Below are 20106 nucleotides of genomic sequence, written 5' to 3'. Positions count from 1 at the left end.
TTATTATTATTATTAGCTGTAATTGAAGATTATGTTAGCTTTAGTGTACTAATAATCTTAATTTTAATAATGACAGGAGGCGAGTATTTTGCATTATCTTTCTTTACTAACTCCCATAGCAGCAAAGAAAAAAGTGAAAACTAAGAGGCAATCACAATGCAGTATAGGGTATAAGAAGCGTGTCATATTATATCATTTCCTCTTACCTATGCGACATCACAAGTCCATAATACATGATAACCATAGAATAAACATGAATAAATTGAACAGGAAACAGGTAGAGATCCAAACTAGGACGCCTTGAGTTCAAACGATGATCTTCAATGACATAATGATGATGAAACCTTGAACGGAGTCTTTAATAGTCCCTTGTGGTTTCCGATTAAACTGAAAAGAGAATATAAAAGGTATTAGATTCCAAAAATGGTTGTGTAAAAGCAATGAATATCTATCCCTTAAGATTAATGAATAAAACAATAATATCCTCCCGTCTAACAGTACTAATTAAATAGCCAACCCACATTGAATATATACATTAAGTCCTTGATGGGCAAAAGTTAGACACTAATACAGTAAAAGAAAGATCAAATGCTATAGGTATATAAGAAAAACAGAGGGAGGGAAGAACGAAAGAGAGTAGGGAGGGAAAATACTCACCTCCTGTCATTATTAAAATTAAGATTATTAGTACACTAAAGCTAACATAATCTTCAATTTTACCGAATGACAGGAGGCTTCGTATTTAGCAATTTCAACGCTGAGAAAGTAGAGCAAAAGCTGGATTAGATGGAGGACGTCCTAAAGGTGGATTCTCTAGTCCAGTCCGCCGCCCGCAAGATATCTGGAAGGGGGGCACCTGCCGCGTAAGCGGAAAAGGCCGCGGCCCCTGGAACGGAGTGTACTCCAAAAGCTTGGTCAATCCCGGCAAGAGCTAAGAGCCATCTAACCCATCTGGCCAACGTAGTGACCGAGACTGGACCGAAGGGGCGGACGTAAGAGATGAGAAGTTGACAATTGGAAATAGGCTGCAACGTCGCGGTAGCTTCCACGTATTGACGGAGAGTAGAGACCACGCAGAGCTGAGGGTCTGAGGGAAAAAAGGGGTAAAAGACAGAGGAAGAGTCGGACTTCGTGCGTCTAGAGACCTGGAAGGTTACACCCGCTGGGCAAAAGGTGTATGCGTCGGCGTCAAAAGCACCTACATCGGACTGCCGACAAAAGGAGACCAGGCAGAGCAGAAAGGTGAATTTTGCCGTAAGCTGGCGGAGTGATAATTTCTCGTTAGGAGGCTAGTCCCGTAAAAACTGTAAGACAATGTGTGACACTGCCATATCCGGGATGTGGAATAGTACCTGGGGAGCTGGGGGGGTGCCGTTGATGTGGAGCAAGATGCAGCAGCAGAAGAGGACTCAGCCGAGGAGGTTATGGAAGAAGATGGAGTAGGAGGAAAAGAGGAGGTGGCAGCAGGCCTGCCTGCAAGTCATGGCGGTGTCACCAACTCCTCTGCAGAGCCACGCATTCCATGCTTGGCAGCCATCAGCAGGTTTACCCAATGCGTAGTGTAGGTGATATACCTGCCCTGACCATGCTTTGCAGACCAGGTATCAGTGGTCAGATGGACCCTTGCCCGAACACAGTGTGCCAGACATGCCATTACTTCCTTTTGCACCATCGAGTACAGGTTGGGGATTGCCTTTTGTGAAAATAAATTACCTTCCACTGCGGTGTCCCAATAGCTACAAATTTTTTGAACGCCTCAGACTCCACCAGCTTGTATGGTAAAAGCTGGCGGGCTAATAGTTCAGACAAGCCAGCTGTCAGACGCCGGCAAGGGGGTGACTTTCTGACATTGGCTTCTTACGCTCAAACATGTCCTTGACAGACACCTGACTGTGGGCAGATGAGCGGGAACTGCTCAAGGCGAGAGACGGAGTGGCGGATGGTTGAGAGGGGGCAAGGAGGACAGCAGTGGTTGATGTGGCTGAAGATGCTGGACCAGGAGGAGGATGGCGGCTTTGAGTTTGTGTGCTGCTTGTACTCATGTGTTGATCCCATAGGCGTTTGTGATGTGCGATCATGTGCCTACGCAAAGCAGTTGTACCTAGGTGGGTGTTGGACTTCCCATGACTCAGTTTCAAAAAAATTCCACACTGCTGAGCTCTGCAATGACGGCATTCTGGTGGTGGACACAGCATGCGTTGATTGGCGTGCTGTCGGGCTGACCCCGGGTGCCGATGCATGCTGTCTGACTGTGCCACTAGCTCCTTGCGACGACCTCCCCCTGCTTCCAACTTGTCTCCTCCACCTCTCTGTCTCCCCATCTGAACTTTTGCCCTGTTCTTCTTCTTGCCGAGCGGGCACCCACGTGACTGCCATGGACGCATCATCATCAACCGCTTCACTTGTATCTGACAACTCAGCAAAGGAAGCAGCAGTGGGTACAACATCATCATCATCACACCGTACCTCCATGTGTTTAATGCTGCCTGACTGAGACATATCCATGTTATCTACATCCTCTGGCAACAATGGTTGCGCATCACTCATTTCTTCAAACGGATGTGTAAATAACTCCTCTGACAAATAAAGTGAAGCGGCTGTGGTGCTAGTGTTGGTGGTGGCGGCAGGCGGGTGAGTAGTATCTTGAGAGGTGCCCGAAGCTGGAGGAGGGTGCCTAAAGGTTCCGAGCGGAAGCTGTAGAAGATTGGGTGTCCTGTGTTAGCCAGTCAACTATGTCCTCAGAACTTTTCAAGTTCAGGGTACGTGGCCTCTGGAAACTTATTTATTCTAGGGCATTATTCTAGGGCAAAAGGGAATCACAGCACCACGACCACGACGGCCCCTGCGGGGTGGCCTGCCTCTGCCTGTCATTATTTTTTGGATTAGTGATACTATGCGTGCAAGCTACTGTGAGACCAGATATGAGTGGCACTGTGCATTGGCAGAGGTTGGCAGAGTACACGCTGTAGGCCTGACACACCCGCTTGAAGACAACTAACTGCTATTCAATCTATAACAGTGAAAAAAGTTTTGGGGTTTTTAAATGCAATCTATTGCGACACCAGATAAGAGTGGCACTGTGCACTGGCAGAGGTTGGCAGAGTACACGCTCTAGGCCTGACACACACTTATGAAGGACACTGACTGCTATTAGATTACAGTCAAAAACTTTTTTTGTTTTTTAAATGCACGCTATTGTGACACTAGATATGAGTGGCACTGTGCACTGGCACAGGTTGGCAGAGTACACGATGTAGGCCTGACAACCGCTTGAAGGACACTGACTGCTATAAGATTACAGTCAAAAACTTTTTTGTTTTTAAATGCACGCTATTGAGACACCAGATATGAGTGGCACTGTGCACTGGCAGAGGTTGGCAGAGTAGACGCTGTAGGCCTGACACCCGCTTGCAGACAACTAACTGCTATTCAATCTATAACAGTGAAAACGTTTTTTGGTTTTAAATGCACGCTATTGTGACACCAGATATGAGTGGCACTGTGCACTGGCAGAGGTTGGCAGAGTACTCGCTGTAGGCCTGACACACCCGCTTGAAGACAACTAACTGCTATTCAATCTATAACAGTGAAAAAAGTTTTTGGGTTTTTAAATGCAATCTATTGTGACACCAGATATGAGTGGCACTGTGCAGTGGCAGAGGTTGGCAGAGTACACGCTGCAGGCCTGACACCCGCTTGAAGGACACTGACTGCTATTAGATTACAGTCAAAAACTTTTTTTGTTTTTAAATGCACGCTATTGTGACACTAGATATGAGTGGCACTGTGCACTGGCACAGGTTGGCAGAGTAGACGCTGTAGGCCTGACATACCCACTTGAAGACAACTAACTGCTATTCAATCTATAACAGTGGAAAAAAATGTGTTTTTAAATGCACGCTATTGTGACACCAGATATGAGTGGCACTGTGCACTGGCAGAGGTTGGCAGAGTAGACGCTGTAGGCCTGACACCCGCTTGCAGACAACTAACTGCTATTCAATCTATAACAGTGAAAAAGTTTTTTGGTTTTAAATGCACGCTATTGTGACACCAGATATGAGTGGCACTGTGCACTGGCAGAGGTTGGCAGAGTACTCGCTGTAGGCCTGACACACCCGCTTGAAGACAACTAACTGCTATTCAATCTATAACAATGAAAAAAGTTTTTGGGTTTTTAAATGCAATCTATTGTGACACCAGATATGAGTGGCACTGTGCACTGGCAGAGCTTGGCAGAGTACACGCTGTAGGCCTGACACCCGCTTGAAGGACACTGACTGCTATTAGATTACAGTCAAAAACTTTTTTTGTTTTTAAATGCACGCTATTGTGACACTAGATATGAGTGGGACTGTGCACTGGCACAGGTTGGCAGAGTAGACGCTGTAGGCCTGACACACCCACTTGAAGACAACTAACTGCTATTCAATCTATAACAGTGGGAAAAAAATGTGTTTTTAAATGCACGCTATTGTGACACCAGATATGAGTGGCACTGTGCACTGGCAGAGGTTGGCAGAGTACACGCTGATGGCCTGACACACAGACGCTTGCAGACAACTAACTGCTATTCAATCTATTACAGTGAAAAACATTTTTTGTTTTTAAATGCACGCTATTGTGACACCAGATATGAGTGGCACTGGCAGAGGTTGGCAGAGTACACGCTGTAGGCCTGACACCCGGTTGAAGGACACTGACTACTATTAGATTACAGTCAAAAATGTTTTTTTGTTTTTATATGCACGCTATTGTGACACCAGATATGAGTGGCACTGTGCACTGGCAGAGGTTGGCAGAGTACACGCTGTAGGCCTGACAAACACTTATGAAGGACACTGACTGCTATTATATTACAGTTAGATTATTTTTTTGTTTTTAAATGCAAGCTATTGTGACACCAGATATGAGAGGCACTGAGCACTGGCAGAGGTTGGCAGAGTACACGCTGTAGGCCTGACACCCGCTTGCAGACAACTAACTGCTATTCAATCTATAACAGTGAAAAAAGTTTTTGGGTTTTTAAATGCAATCTATGGCGACACCAGCTAAGGGTGGCACTGTGCACTGGCAGAGGTTGGCAGAGTACTCGCTGTAGGCCTGACACACCCGCTTGAAGACAACTAACTGCTATTCAATCTATAACAGTGAAAAAAGTTTTTGGGTTTTTAAATGCAATCTATTGCGACACCAGCTAAGAGTGGCACTGTGCACTGGCAGAGGTTGGCAGAGTATACGCTGTAGGCCTGACACCCGCTTGAAGGACACTGACTGCTATTAGATTACAGTCAAAACCTTTTTTGTTTTTAAATGCAAGCTATTGTGACACCAGATAAGAATAGCACTGTGCACTGGCAGAGGTTGGCAGTTTACACGCTGTAGGCCTGACACACACTTATGAAGAACACTGACTGCTATTATATTACAGGCAAAACCTTTTTTGTTTTAAATGCAAGCTATTGTGACCCCAGATATGAGTGGCACTGTGCACTGGCAGAGGTTGGCAGAGTAGATGCTGTAGGCCTGACACACACGCTTGAAGACAACTAACTGCTATTCAATCTATAACAGTGAAAAAAGTTTTTGGGTTTTAAATGCAATCTATTGCGACACCAGCTAAGAGTGGCACTGTGCACTGGCAGAGGTTGGCAGTTTACATGCTGTAGGCCTGACACACACTTATGAAGGACACTGACTGCTATTATATTACAGTCAAAACCTTTTTTTGTTTTAAATGCAAGCTATTGTGACACCAAATAAGAGTGGCACTGTGCACTGGCAGAGGTTGGCAGCATTCACGCTGTAGGCCTGACACCCGCTTGAAGGACACTGACTGCTATTATATTACAGTCAAAACCTTTTTTGTTTTTAAATGCAAGCTATTGTGACCCCAGATATGAGTGGCACTGTGCACTGGCAGAGGTTGGCAGAGTAGATGCTGTAAGCCTGACACACACGCTTGAAGACAACTAACTGCTATTCAATCTATTACAGTGAAAAACATTTTTTGTTTTTAAATGCACGCTATTGTGACACCAGATATGAGTGGCACTGGCAGAGGTTGGCAGAGTACACGCTGTAGGCCTGACACCCGGTTGAAGGACACTGACTACTATTAGATTACAGTCAAAAATGTTTTTTTGTTTTTATATGCACGCTATTGTGACACCAGATATGAGTGGCACTGTGCACTGGCAGAGGTTGGCAGAGTACACGCTGTAGGCCTGACAAACACTTATGAAGGACACTGACTGCTATTATATTACAGTTACCGTATATACTCGAGTATAAGCCGACCCGAATATAAGCCGAGGCCCCTAATTTTATCCCAAAAAACTGGGAAAACTTATTGACTCGAGTATAAGACTAGGGTGGGAAATGCAGCAGCTACTGGTAAATTTCTAAATAAAATTAGATCCTAAAAAAAATATATTAATTGAATATTTATTTACAGTGTGTGTATAATGAATGCAGTGTGTGCGTATGTGTGTGTGTATGAGTGCAGTGTGTGTATGAGTGCAGTGTGTGTGTGCATGAATGCAGTGTGTGTGTGCATGAATGCAGTGTGTGTGTGCATGAATGCAGTGTGTGAATGCAGTGTGTGCAGGGCCGGTGCAAGGATATTTGCCGCCGTAGGCAAAACATTTTTTGCCGCCCCCTCCCCCCCCATATGTCCTGACTTCCCCTCCTCCTCCCTCAGTGGTCCTTACCTCCCCACCCCCGTGTTCCTTCACTCCCCCCCCCCCAGTGGTCCTGACTCACCCCTCCCCTAGTGGTCCTTACCCTCCCCTCCCCTAGTGGTCCTTACTTCCCCCTCCCCTCCCATAGTGGTCCTTATCCCACCCCCTCCCTCTCATAGTGGTCCTTATCCCCCTTCTCCCTCCCATAGTGTTCATTATCCCCCCCCCATCCCTCCCATAGTGGTCCATATACCCCCCTCCCTCCCATAATGGTCCTTATACCCCCCCTCCCTCCCATAGTGGTCCTTATCCCACCCCCTCCCATAGTGGTCCTTACCCCCCCCCCTCCCTCCCATAGTGGTCCTTACCCCCCCCCTCCCTCCCATAGTGGTCCTTATACCCCCCCTCCCTCCCATAGCGGTCCTTATACCCCCCTCCCTCCCATAGTGGTCCTTAACCCACCCCCTCCCTCCCATAGTGGTCCTTATACCCCCCCCCTCCCATAGTGGTCCTTATACCCTTTTTTTTTTATTATTAATTTTTTTTTATTATTTTATTTCTTATTTTATTTATATATTTTTTTTCGTCCCCCCTCCCTGCTTGATATATGGCAGGGAGGGGGGCTCTCCTTCCCTGGTGGTCCAGCATTGGTAGTTCAGTGGGGGGGAGAGGGGGGCTGGCAGAGCTGTACTTACCTTTCCTGCAGCTCCTGTCAGCTCTCTCCTCCTCCGCGCGGTATGTGCAGCTCCCTCTGTCAGCTCCCAGTGTAAGTCTCGCGAGAGCCGCAGGTCTTGCGAGACTTACACTGGGAGCTGACCGAGGTGCTGAACGGACGGCGCGGAGGAGGAGAGAGCTGACAGGAGCTGCAGGAAAGGTAAGTACAGCTCTGCCAGCCCCCCTCTCCCCCCAGTCTGTATTATGGCAATGCAAATTGCCATAATACAGACTCTGACTCGAGTATAAGCCGAGTTGGGGTTTTTCAGCCCAAAAAATGGGCTGAAAAACTCGGCTTATACTCGAGTATATACGGTAGATTATTTTTTTGTTTTTAAATGCAAGCTATTGTGACACCAGATATGAGAGGCACTGAGCACTGGCAGAGGTTGGCAGAGTACACGCTGTAGGCCTGACACCCGCTTGCAGACAACTAACTGCTATTCAATCTATAACAGTGAAAAAGTTTTTTGGTTTTAAATGCACGCTATTGTGACACCAGATATGAGTGGCACTGTGCACTGGCAGAGGTTGGCAGAGTACTCGCTGTAGGCCTGACACACCCGCTTGAAGACAACTAACTGCTATTCAATCTATAACAGTGAAAAAAGTTTTTGGGTTTTTAAATGCAATCTATTGCGACACCAGCTAAGAGTGGCACTGTGCACTGGCAGAGGTTGGCAGAGTATACGCTGTAGGCCTGACACCCGCTTGAAGGACACTGACTGCTATTAGATTACAGTCAAAATCTTTTTTGTTTTTAAATGCAAGCTATTGTGACACCAGATAAGAATAGCACTGTGCACTGGCAGAGGTTGGCAGTTTACACGCTGTAGGCCTGACACACACTTATGAAGGACACTGACTGCTATTATATTACAGGCAAAACCTTTTTTGTTTTAAATGCAAGCTATTGTGACACCAGATAAGAGTGGCACTGTGCACTGGCAGAGGTTGGCAGCGTTCACGCTGTAGGCCTGACACCCGCTTGAAGGACACTGACTGCTATTATATTACAGTCAAAAACTTTTTTTGTTTTTAAATGCAAGCTATTGTGACCCCAGATATGAGTGGCACTGTGCACTGGCAGAGGTTGGCAGAGTAGATGCTGTAGGCCTGACACACACGCTTGAAGACAACTAACTGCTATTCAATCTATAACAGTGAAAAAAGTTTTTGGGTTTTAAATGCAATCTATTGCGACACCAGCTAAGAGTGGCACTGTGCACTGGCAGAGGTTGGCAGAGTACACGCTGTAGGCCTGACACCCGCTTGAAGGACACTGACTGCTATTAGATTACTGTCAAAAACTTTTTTTGTTTTTAAATGCATGCTTTTGTGACACCAGATATAAGTGGCACTGTGCACTGGCAGAGGTTGGCAGTTTACACGCTGTAGGCCTGACACACACTTATGAAGGACACTGACTGCTATTATATTACAGTCAAAACCTTTTTTTGTTTTAAATGCAAGCTATTGTGACACCAAATAAGAGTGGCACTGTGCACTGGCAGAGGTTGGCAGCATTCACGCTGTAGGCCTGACACCCGCTTGAAGGACACTGACTGCTATTATATTACAGTCAAAACCTTTTTTGTTTTTAAATGCAAGCTATTGTGACCCCAGATATGAGTGGCACTGTGCACTGGCAGAGGTTGGCAGAGTAGATGCTGTAAGCCTGACACACACGCTTGAAGACAACTAACTGCTATTCAATCTATAACAGTGAAAAAAAAATTGTTTTTAAATGCACGCTATTGTGACACCAGATATGAGTGGCATTGTGCACTGGCAGAGGTTGGCAGAGTACAAGCTGTAGGCCTGCCACACAGACGCTTTCAGACAACTAACTGCTATTCAATCTATTACAGTGATTTTTTTTTTTTTAAATGCAAGCTATTGTGACACCAGATATGAGTGATGACACTGGGCAAGTGGGCACAGTATCCACTGTGAGCCTGACACAGAAGCTGGCAGGCAGGCAACTGCAATTAGATTACACAGGAAAAAAAAGCAGACTAATGTTCTAGCCCTAAAAAGGGCTTTTTGGGGTGCTGTCCTTACAGCAGAGATCAGATGAGTCCTTCAGGACTGTAGTGGACACTGAATACACTAGCCTAGCTATCCATTTCCCTATCTAATCAGCAGCAGCTACACTTTCCCTCCTCTCACTAAGAATGCAGATTCAGAATGAATCTAAAATGGATGCTGTACAGGAGGTGGGAGGGTCTGGAAGGGAGGGTCCGCTGCTGATTGGCTGGAATGTATCTGCTGACTGTGAGGCACAGGGTCAAAGTTTACTCAATCATGATGAATAGGGGGCGGATCGAACCGTGCATATGTTCGCCCGCCGTGGCGAACGCGAACTCGCTATGTTCGCCAGGACCTATTCGCCAGCGAACCGTTCAGTACATCACTAATTGTACATAATTAAACAATCCCATAGTTTATAACGCCAGAGGGGGAGTAGGAATGGGGAGGGGTTACATAGGTAAAGGAAATATTCCAAGTGATAAGAAAGTAGGTTCTAAACTTCTATTATAAGAGGAAAACAGGCCCTATAGGCATAGACTTCAGAAATTAATATTGCAACTAATAATTGTCACAATAATATGAAAAAAAAGAAGCATAGGATTATGGGAAATGCCTTTTTAATTGCTAGAACTAGACCAGAATTATTGGTACAAATATAGTATACATAGCATACATAATGCTTTGTAACTTTCTTTATTGTCAGAAACGTATATTTGACAGGTGAAATTTTTATGTAATTTGTTAATCAAATGATTGTATAAGCAAATGATAGAATGTATTATATAAATTACGAAAATCTGAATAAAGAGATATTAAAAAAACAAACAAAAAAAAACATGGTGCTGGAAGTAAGTACATTGCACTTCCTCCCAACTTACCAAAGAGTCGCGTGAAAGAGCGAGAGAGGAGGACAATAGAGAGGAGGGAGCGCATGGACCATAATCCTTCCAGACTCCAGATGCCACCAGACCGCAGAAATGCCCCCCTCCTGCACTAAAATATATGGAAGCAGGGGGTGGCTAAAATTATGTAAATTGTGATCTATGTCTGTAAGTGTGTGTATATGTGTGTATGTGATATATGTATGTGTATGTGTTATCTGTGTGTAAATGTGTGTATGTTTTATCTGTGTGTATGTGTATATGTGTTATCTGAGTTTATGTGTTTAAATGTGTGCATCTGTGTGTGCATATGTGTGCATCTGTGTGTCAGTGTTTATGCTTGTATCTGTGTGCATCTGTAAGTATGTATGTTTGCATCTATGTGTGTATGTATCAGTGTGTGTATCTGTGTGTGTTTCAGAGTGTATGTGTGGGGCAGTGTATGTGTATATGTGCATACATCCCATCAATCACACGCCAACTATACATACAAACACATTCAAACATAATCACTAAACAGTAAACCATTGCTTTCAAATGGCAACAGTACATACAAACATGCAACTATATTCAGATGCCAACTACACACAGATATGTACATTCAAACACACAAAACATGCTTACATAAAAAAAAAAAACACTGCTTACAAATACAGATCTGCAATGAAGGGCATATGGTAAATCCTCAACTGGAAATGCCCTCTCTACATTTAAAGGGATATTGGGAGCACTGGCTTCCAGCATTTCAAATAGCTCATTTTAAAGTATGGGGCCACTAAAATTGGCCCAAGCAGACAGGAACCCAGGGTATCAATTAGTACCTGGGGCACCCTGGTGTGAGCAGGGATTTAGCACTGCACACCAAATCTGCAGGGCATTCTATGCTCGTCTACATGCTTTTAAGCCCATCTTATCCAACACAGTAAAAAAGCCTTCCAATGGTCTCATGTGTGTTATTAAACTTCTATTAATAGAGCATGTAATAAAAAGTCTGCTGTAACAGTGCTGAAACTTTTTTATGTATGAGTCACAGCCAGTGGAGATGTGGCTTGGGCTGCATAAACAGCAGGGACGTAAGCAATGAGAAAGCAAGGGAATTATCTATAAACCAAAACTGCTTCATTAAACTAAAGTTTTTTGGTGGGTACACTGTCCTTTTAGGAAACATGTTCAGTTTGATCCCTATACAGGTAAAACAACAAACCACGATCACTAGAATGAAACAGCAGATAGAACCTTAAAGGAACGCTCAAAGTATTAAATTAGTTTTGGCATAAATATCATTCCTCTGCAGTTGCATTGTTCATTTCTCTGCAATTTAGAAATTAAGATATATGTACAGTAGAATATACATCTATTAAATTCTTTATCTTTTATACAATTAAAAAAAACAAAACATAAAAATATAATAACTTACCACTCACAAATGCCTTACGATTAAAACACTGTCAGGACGTTCTTTGGTAAAAAAAAAATGAAGATATAAACACCACAAGTATTCTGTAAATGGCTTTCAGGGAGTTTTGGAATGTGTCTTGATGTTGTTTGTCTTTATTTTGAGACTGAATGTTCTGTGAAAATGATTACCAGCTTCCGTTACTGCTATAACAAAAGTATATATTGTGCAACATTTTCTCTTGGTTTATTCAGAATACCCATGCATAACATGGTGCATTATAAGAATATAATGCATTATAAGAAGAGCATTATAAGAATATAATGCATTCTAAGAAGAGCATTATAAGAATATAAATAAATTTTTATGTTGTTATACATTTATATTTGTACTGCTTGTTTTAAAATTCACATTATTAAAACATGTTTTTTTTTCCATGCATTGTTGTTAAGTGCACACATACATGTCATATGTTCTTTTTAACCCCTTAATCTGATGGCAGAATCATTCTTTCATGGATGCCCTACCCTTCAGGGCACATAATGGAATAATTCTGTAGTCCAGGATTTACTACCATTTAGGTGCCATTTCTGCTGGCAACTGGGCAGTGGCAGAGAGCGCCCTGGTGCAAGAAATTATTTTGGGCCCTCCTCTAGCACAAAAGTGACCAATAGGTAGATCACCATCTTAGTACATAGAAACATAGAAACATAGAATGTGATGGCAGATAAGAACCATTCGGCCCATCTAGTCTGCCCAATTTTCTAATTACTTTCATTAGTCCCTAGCCTTATCTTATAGTTAGGATAGCCTTATGCCTATCCCACGCATGCTTAAACTCCTTTACTGTGTTAACCTCTACCACTTCAGCTGGAAGGCTACAATGCTTGCCTGCTGGCGATCTCCCATTTACCCATCCTTGCAGGTTTGCATTTGTGAGCATAGTTTGTGCGTTTGAATGTAGGCATGTTTTTGTATAGAGTATGTGTGTGCATGTAGGGTTTTATTTCTATCTACTGTTGCCATTGGAATGCAGTGGTGTTCTTGTGTGCAGTGTTTGCGTTTAAATGCAGGGATGGTTTTGTATATAGTGCTGGCTTTTGAATGCAGGTTTGCTTTTGAGTGTAGTGTTATTATTATTATTACTGGCATTTATAAAGCACCAACAAATTCCGCAGCGCTGTACAATTGGGGAAAAAGGCAAACACAATAAGAACAGACCGATACAACAGGTAGATAGCCTTGCCCGTGAGCTTACAATCTAAGGGTTGAAATGGGGGTATAAGACAAGAGGTAGCAGAGTTAGTGTTTAACCCCTTAAGGACACATGACATGTGTGACATGTCATGATTCCCTTTAATTCCAGAAGTTTGGTCCTTAAGGGGTTAAATAAAGGAGTGTTTGTATGTAATGCTTCCATTTGACTGCAGTGGTGTGTTTGCATTCTGTTGTGTTGTTATTTGATTGGATGTTTACAAATACACACATACACTGCCACATAATACTTACACAGATATATATGAACATTAACACACACACTGATACAAACACACACCTGACACACAGATACATACAGTGTCACATACAAACTGTAGCGGTACTTACCCTTTCCAGGGGCCGGCCGGGGTCCTCTGTTCAAGCCGCGCGCGGCCCTGCTGCTGCACGAGACGCGTGCAGCTCATCTGACGGCTGCAACAGGAAGGCGGGCAGTGACCGCGAGAAGCGGTCACGTGTCCCGCCTGACTCTAAGAGCGCGCCGTGGGTCTCGGGCGTGCTCTTAAAGGGACAGTGGGAGCCTAAATTGGCAAAGGCCTCCCATTGGTCCCTGTCATGCCACACTCCCCATACACTTACCTTTTGGGGGGCGTGGATGTGACAGGGACCAATCAAAATAGATGTTAAGATATATATACTCACCTCTTTCCCTTAGTTCCTTGCCCTATCGTGGTTTCTGTTTCAGTTCCCTTTAGCGCTTGTTGTACTCAGTTGTGTTCCTTCGTACTTGACCTTGGCTTTGTTATCTGACTACGTTATCTCTTTATCCTTATCTGTTCTGTTTGCCGACTTGCTGTTTACTGTGTACCAGACCCCGGCTAGTCCTAGTTTACGCTGTCTCTTTGTGCCCTTGACCTCGGATCGCTCCTGACTCTGTACTTCTCCTATATACGTCGAGTCCGGCCACTCTAAGGTCCGGTAGACGTATCTCCCCTTCTGTTTAGTTGAATCCTGCGTGTTGGGGTATATTTTCGTTACACAAACTGACACACAGATACACTCACTGACACATGCAACTGCACACAAATACACACACTGACACACATAAACACCTTGGGACACAGATACACACATTTGATAAAGACCTGAATAGGTTTAAACGTTGCAATAAATCTGCCTGGAGAACAATCACAGTGAGTGCCTGGGATTTTTTCTATTTACAGATACACAAACTGACACATACACACTGGCACACAGATACACAGACTGATATATATGCACACTGATACACACACACAGATATATACAAACACTGAAACATACACACACACTCAGATACCCACACTGGCACACACATACAGATACACAGACTGTCATGTACACACACTGAAACACAAAACCCGACACACACATACATGTGAGTGTCAGGTTTTATATACCTTTTGAGTGCAGGGTGGTGGCTGGCTGAGGTTGATGAGAGTGTGGGGTCTGGAGTAGCTCTCTCTTTTTGCTCCTCTATCCCTATGTTGTCTGTGCCAACCCCGCCTCCTACCTCCTGAGCAGGCTCTCCCCTAAAAGCTGGAAAAAGTACCTGGCTCTGAATAAGGTGACCACCTATTTAAAGATACAGTATACCCTTTATAGCCTTAGTTACTACACTATATTATCTCCTATTACGTTTTCCCTGTATCTCTTATCTCTGAGGGATTCCACCAACGCTTCAAAAAAAGGGGACAAGTACCACCAGACAGTACTAAAGCGCAAGTGATTTGAGCCTATCCCATCTTAGGCTCTAAAAAATGTGAGTGAGCATTCTGTTTTGATCACTGCACAACGGTTAATTACCACACAGATTTACACTATTATTTCCCTGTATATGTTTTTCTTTCTATGTATATATACGCTGAATTTAAAGTGATACTGCTACAATATCAGGACTAGACGCCTCTGGCTTTTCTACCTTTCTTCTAGTTTCTACAATTTGATGTGGGTGTGAGGGACCCCCACAAGAGTGTTGTAGCATCTAAACGATTTTTAATATTTTATAAGCGCCTTTTATACACAGTTGTCTTCGTCTTTTTCTGATAATTATGAATAAAACATTTACTTCAACCATAAAAACGTGCTACCATAAAACATGTATTCAACATATACTTAAGGTGCATTAAAAGCGCTGGTATTAAGTTGAGTGTTAATATGGTTATAATGCCTTTTATGCATGGGGGTATCTGATGTAATGGGGTCAGAGGCATATTTAGTGTTAGGAACTCACTTTTTTTGCAGTGTTCCTCTAAGAAATATTGTGTGAAAAAAAAAATTGTTAGTAAGAAGAGGGGAGGGAGGGGGGAAGTAAGAAGAGGGGAGGGAGGGGGGAAGTAAGAAGAGGGGAGGGGGGAGTAAGAAGAGGGGAGGGGGAGTAAGAATAGGGAAGGGGGGAGTAAGAAGAGGGGAGGGGGGAGTAAAAAGAGGGGAGGGGGGAGTAAGAAGAGGGGAGGGGGGAGTAAGAAGAGGGGAGGGGGAGTAAGAAGAGGGGGGGAGTAAGAAGAGGGGAGGGGGGAGTAAGAAGAGGGGAGGGGGGAGTAAGAGGGGAGAGGGGAGTAAGAAGAGGGGGGAGTAAGAGGGGAGAGGGGAGTAAGAAGAGGGGGGAGTAAGAGGGGAGAGGGGAGTAAGAAGAGGGGAGGAGTAAGAAGAGGGGGGAGTAAGAAGGGGGGAGTAAGAAGAGGGGGGAGTAAGAAGAGGGGGAGTGAGGGGAGGGGGGGTAAGAAGAGGGGAGGGGGGAGTAAGAAGAGGGGGGGAGAGTAAGAAGAGGGGAGGGGGGAGTAAGACGAGGGGGGGAGTAAGAAGAGGGGGGTAAGAAGAGGGGGGGGAGAGTAAGAAGAGGGGAGGGGGAGTAAGAAGAGGGGAGCGGGGAGTAAGAGGGGAGAGGGGAGTAAGAAGAGGGGAGGGGGGAGTGTAAGAAGGAGGGGAGAAAAGAAAAAGAGGGGGGAAGAAGAGGGGAGGGGAGTAAGAAGAGGGGGAGGGGGGAGTAAGAAGGAGGGGAGATAAGAAAAAGAGGGGGGTAAGAAGAAGAAGGAGGGAGTAAGAAAAAGAGGGGGGAGTAAGAAGAAGAAGAGGAGGGAGTAAGAAAAAGAGGGGGGAGTAAGAAGAAGAAGAGGAGGGAGTAGGAAAAGAGGGGGAGTAAGAAGAAGAAGAGTGGAGAGTAAGATGAAGAAGGGTTAAGAAGAAGAAGGGGGGAGTAAGAAGAGGGGGGAGTAAGAAGAAGGGGGAAGTAAGAAGGAGGGGAGATAAGAAAAATACGTGAGTAAGAAGAAGAGTGGGGAGTAAGAAGAACAAGAGTGGGAAGTAATTAGAAGAAGAGGGGGGTAAGAAGAAGAAGGGGGAGTAAGAAGAAGAGGGGGGAGTAAGAAGAATAAGGGGGGTGTAAGAAGAAGAAGGGGGTAAGAAGAAGAAGGGGGTAAGAAGAAGAAGGGGTTAAGAAGAAGAAGAGGGGTAGGAAGAAGAAGGGGGAGTAAGAAGAAGTAGGAGGGTTAAGAAGAAAAGGGGGGAGTAAGAAGAAGAAGAAGGGGGGAGTAATAAGAAGAAGGGGTAAGAAGAACAAGGGGGAGTAAGAAGAACAAGGGGGGAAGTAAGAAGAACACAGGGAGGAGGGGGTAAGAAGAACACAGGGGTGGTATGGAGAACACACAGAGGGAGGAGTGAGAAGAACACAGGGAGGGTAGAGGGGGGGATGAGAAGAGCACAGGGAGGGTGGGTTAGTGTGAGAAGAGACCACTAGGGGAGGGTGGGGGAGAGGAGAGCCCACTAAGGGGCAGGGGAGAGCTCTAAGGGACAGAAGGGACAGCTCTATAGGACAGGGGGCAAGACAGGGAGCTCTTTCACACTACGTGCACACACACACACACACAATGCATCCCTATACATACACAGAAACACACAATGCATCCCTATACATACACAGAAACACAACATGCTTCCCTTACACACAGAGAAACACACAATGCATCCATTACACACACACACACACAATGCAACCCTTACACACAAAGACAATGCATCATTTGCACACATACACAGAAACATACAATGCAAAACCTTACACACACATGCAAACACACACACTGTTTTTCTTACATACACACAGAAACACAATGCATCTCTTACACTCAATGCACACACATACAGACACACACCTTGCATCCCTTATGCATATAAACACAGATTCACACAATGCATCCCTTACACACAACCAGAAACACATAATACATCCCTTATACACACTGCATCACCTGCACAAACTGGTATCCCTATACACTACATACCATAAGCACACATATTAGATCCTCTACAATAACACATAACACATCCCCTACACACTCCACTCCCTGTGAGCGAACTCATGGGTGGGTGGAACATATAAGTGGACTTATGAGTGGGCCTTATGGGCATACTCACCGTCAGGCACTGGGGCCCAGACCTTGAGCTGTGTAAGAGGCCCCCCAAAAATGGAGCTGCTTCCAATTCTCCCAGAACATTGAATTTTGTGACCACAGTTGCAAACAGCCTCCAGAGATCCTGTTCTACACCAGACCAGTGGAGCCAAACTGCAGCCCATCATCATCCTCATCTAATTGTAAGTAGGCAATCTAGTATATTATTAGTGACACTAATCTATAATTTACCTCACATTAAAGGGACAGTATAGCTTAATGAAGTGGTTCTGGTGTCTATAGCTGGTCCCTGCAGGCTTTTTAATGTAAACACACACTGTGTGCAGCACTGGCGTTAGTTCATATGGCAGATCATATGGGTGGGGCATTGTGATGTCACATGGGGGGGCGGCAAATTTATATTTTGTCTAGGGCGGCAAAAATCCTTGCACCGGCTCTGATCCTGGGCAGGTGCACCAGTGTACTGGTAACCCACAGGAGGGGAGTGCAATGATTGCACTGCACTCTCCTTCTGCCCAGACCCGTCTTGATCGCAGTGCAAGTGCCCTCTGCCCCTAATTTACAGTGGCTCACACTCACAACAAGCAGTGCCTGGAGCCCTTTGCAGAGACGGAAACAAAGAGGTTCTGCGGCAGCTAGCCGTCCTGCAAGCATTACATTAAACAGCTATTCCCCATGCAGCCACAGGTGGTGTTGTGCTGGGAAACTGTGATTACTCTTCACTTCCTCGCAGCCTACAGAGCAGCACATGGGGGAGAGAGAGGAGGAGGCATGATTTCATCTTGAATAAATCCTCTAAGCAAACCTTTATAAATTTGGGGGGATCAGCTCTGTTTCCACAGTTTATTGGTGTTTACTCTGATGTCTGTATTAATATTGAGGGATGTCTAAGTAGTAACGTCAGTGTGTGTCAGCAGGGCCAGCCGTTGGGCTGGGCAAGCTGTGCGGTCACGCAGGGGCACCCGGCGGCCAACACAGCTCAAAAGTTGGGTACACCAGCATATTTAATTTAAACGATTCGCTGGTGGTCCACTGGTGCGCACCAGGAGTAGGTGCAGTCAGATCATATCCTCTCCCTCGTGGTTCCAGCGCTCAGTTAGTGAGTCAGAGCACAGGCTCGGAGATTCTCAGCCTGTGCTCTGACAACATTGAAAGTCAGCGCTGTGAAGGAGCGGGTATGGCAAAGAGCTACTGATTAGCATAACATCAATATCCGTTATAAAACCAGGAAAATGTGGGCATGGATGGTGAACTGATTTGGTGGTGCAATGGGCCACTTGACTGGTTTTGCCCCCCAGGCCTAAGGCTGCCAGCCAGTCTTTCTGTGAATGGAGAAACCTATGAATCTCATCCCATCTATTCCCAGCTTTCCTACCCTCCATCCCTATTTTAATTGTGATGAGGTAGCTGAGGGTAATGAAGCAGGGAATGAAGGGCACTTTTTTACCCTCAGCTACCCCATCACAATTAAGACAGGCAGAAGAACAGCAGTTGCTCCTGAAATGCAAAATCCCATTCCAGAATCATGTCAGCCAGCCAAGCTACACCTCCTGACATTCAGATTTGCAATGATGGCAGTGAGAGATTCCCTGAACTGCAAAAAGCAATGTGATGTCAGACTCTGGAGCCTGGCCCATCCTGAGATCACCCAAAGCCATGTGAGAACCATAGGGACAAGGAAAGCATGGCAAGCTATTAACATTTCAGAACTCACTAGCTCTGTGTGATCTGTAGAAACAGCAGTTTATACTGTCTATACATTATCCCCCCCACCCCCAAGAAAGCATCTTCACCTGTGTGCCTCTTTGTTTCGTATCACCTTTTTTTAAATGTCGTACCCCTTTAGTGTATCTTATCCCCTAGTTTTCCCCATTGTGTGTCTTACACCTCCCTTGTGTAGCTCTTACAAACCTCATTTGTTTTTCTTACTCCCCCAACCCCTTTGTATATGTCTTTCTCTCCCAGCCCCTTTGTGTCTTTTACTCTTTCCAGCTCCTTTGTGTTTCTCTTTCACCCCCAGCCCGTCGATCTCCCCACCGCCCCTCTGTGTCTCTTTTTTCTCTTCTTTAGCCCCTATGTCTCTCTTTCACCCCAGCCACTTTGTATTTCCACCCCAGACTCTTCTGTGTGTCTCTTTAATCCCCAGCCCCTCTGTGCTTCTTTCTCACCCCCAGGCCCATCTGTGTGTCTTTCTTCCCCCTCATTTCCCTCTGTGTGTCTTTCTTCCCACTCAGGGGCCCCTGTGTTCTCCATGTCCCTTAGTGTTGTTCCTCTCTGCTCCCCTCCATGTCCCTTAGAGGTCCTATCCCATTCATGTCCCATAGTGGTCCTTTTCCCCTCATTTTCATGTCCTTTGAGGTCATATCCCTTCTTCTTCCTGTCCATTAGTGGTCCTCTTCCCTGTCCCTTAGTGTTCCTCTCCCCTCCCTTCCCTGTCCATCAGTGTTCCTCTCCCCTCCCTCTACTGTCCCTTAGTGTTTTTCTCCCCTCCCTCCCCTGTCCCTTAGTGTTCCTCTTCACCCCCATACCTGTCTCCTAGTGTCCCGTCCTGGGCCGGTGTGTCCATGAGGCGGCACAGGTGGCTGCCTTAGGGTGCACCGGCCCGGGGGTGCAAATGTCCGGGTGACCGGCAGGAGGGAAGCGCACAGCGGCCCTCTCCTGCCGGTCTCTTCTTGTAGTGTGGCCGAGCGCCAACCTGCAGTGCCACAGACTGTGTGGAGGGGGCGGGGATATGA

General features: G+C 45.3%; 1 protein-coding gene across 1 annotated transcript in view; it reads right to left on the bottom strand.

Annotated features, from left to right (window-relative positions):
- Positions 1–306: 306 nt before the first annotated feature.
- LOC134586296 (protein unc-93 homolog A-like) overlaps positions 307–20106 on the bottom strand; it is a 107588-nt gene continuing 87788 nt past the window's right edge. The window contains exon 8 of the mRNA XM_063441778.1: positions 307–387. Coding sequence (XP_063297848.1) covers positions 307–387 — 81 coding nt within the window. The remainder of the gene's footprint in view (positions 388–20106) is intronic.

Source organism: Pelobates fuscus, chromosome 2 (assembly GCF_036172605.1).
Source record: "Pelobates fuscus isolate aPelFus1 chromosome 2, aPelFus1.pri, whole genome shotgun sequence".
Lineage (NCBI taxonomy): Eukaryota > Metazoa > Chordata > Amphibia > Anura > Pelobatidae > Pelobates > Pelobates fuscus.
The sequence above is the reverse complement of the archived record's forward strand: the minus strand, read 5'-3'. Positions and strand labels throughout refer to the sequence as shown.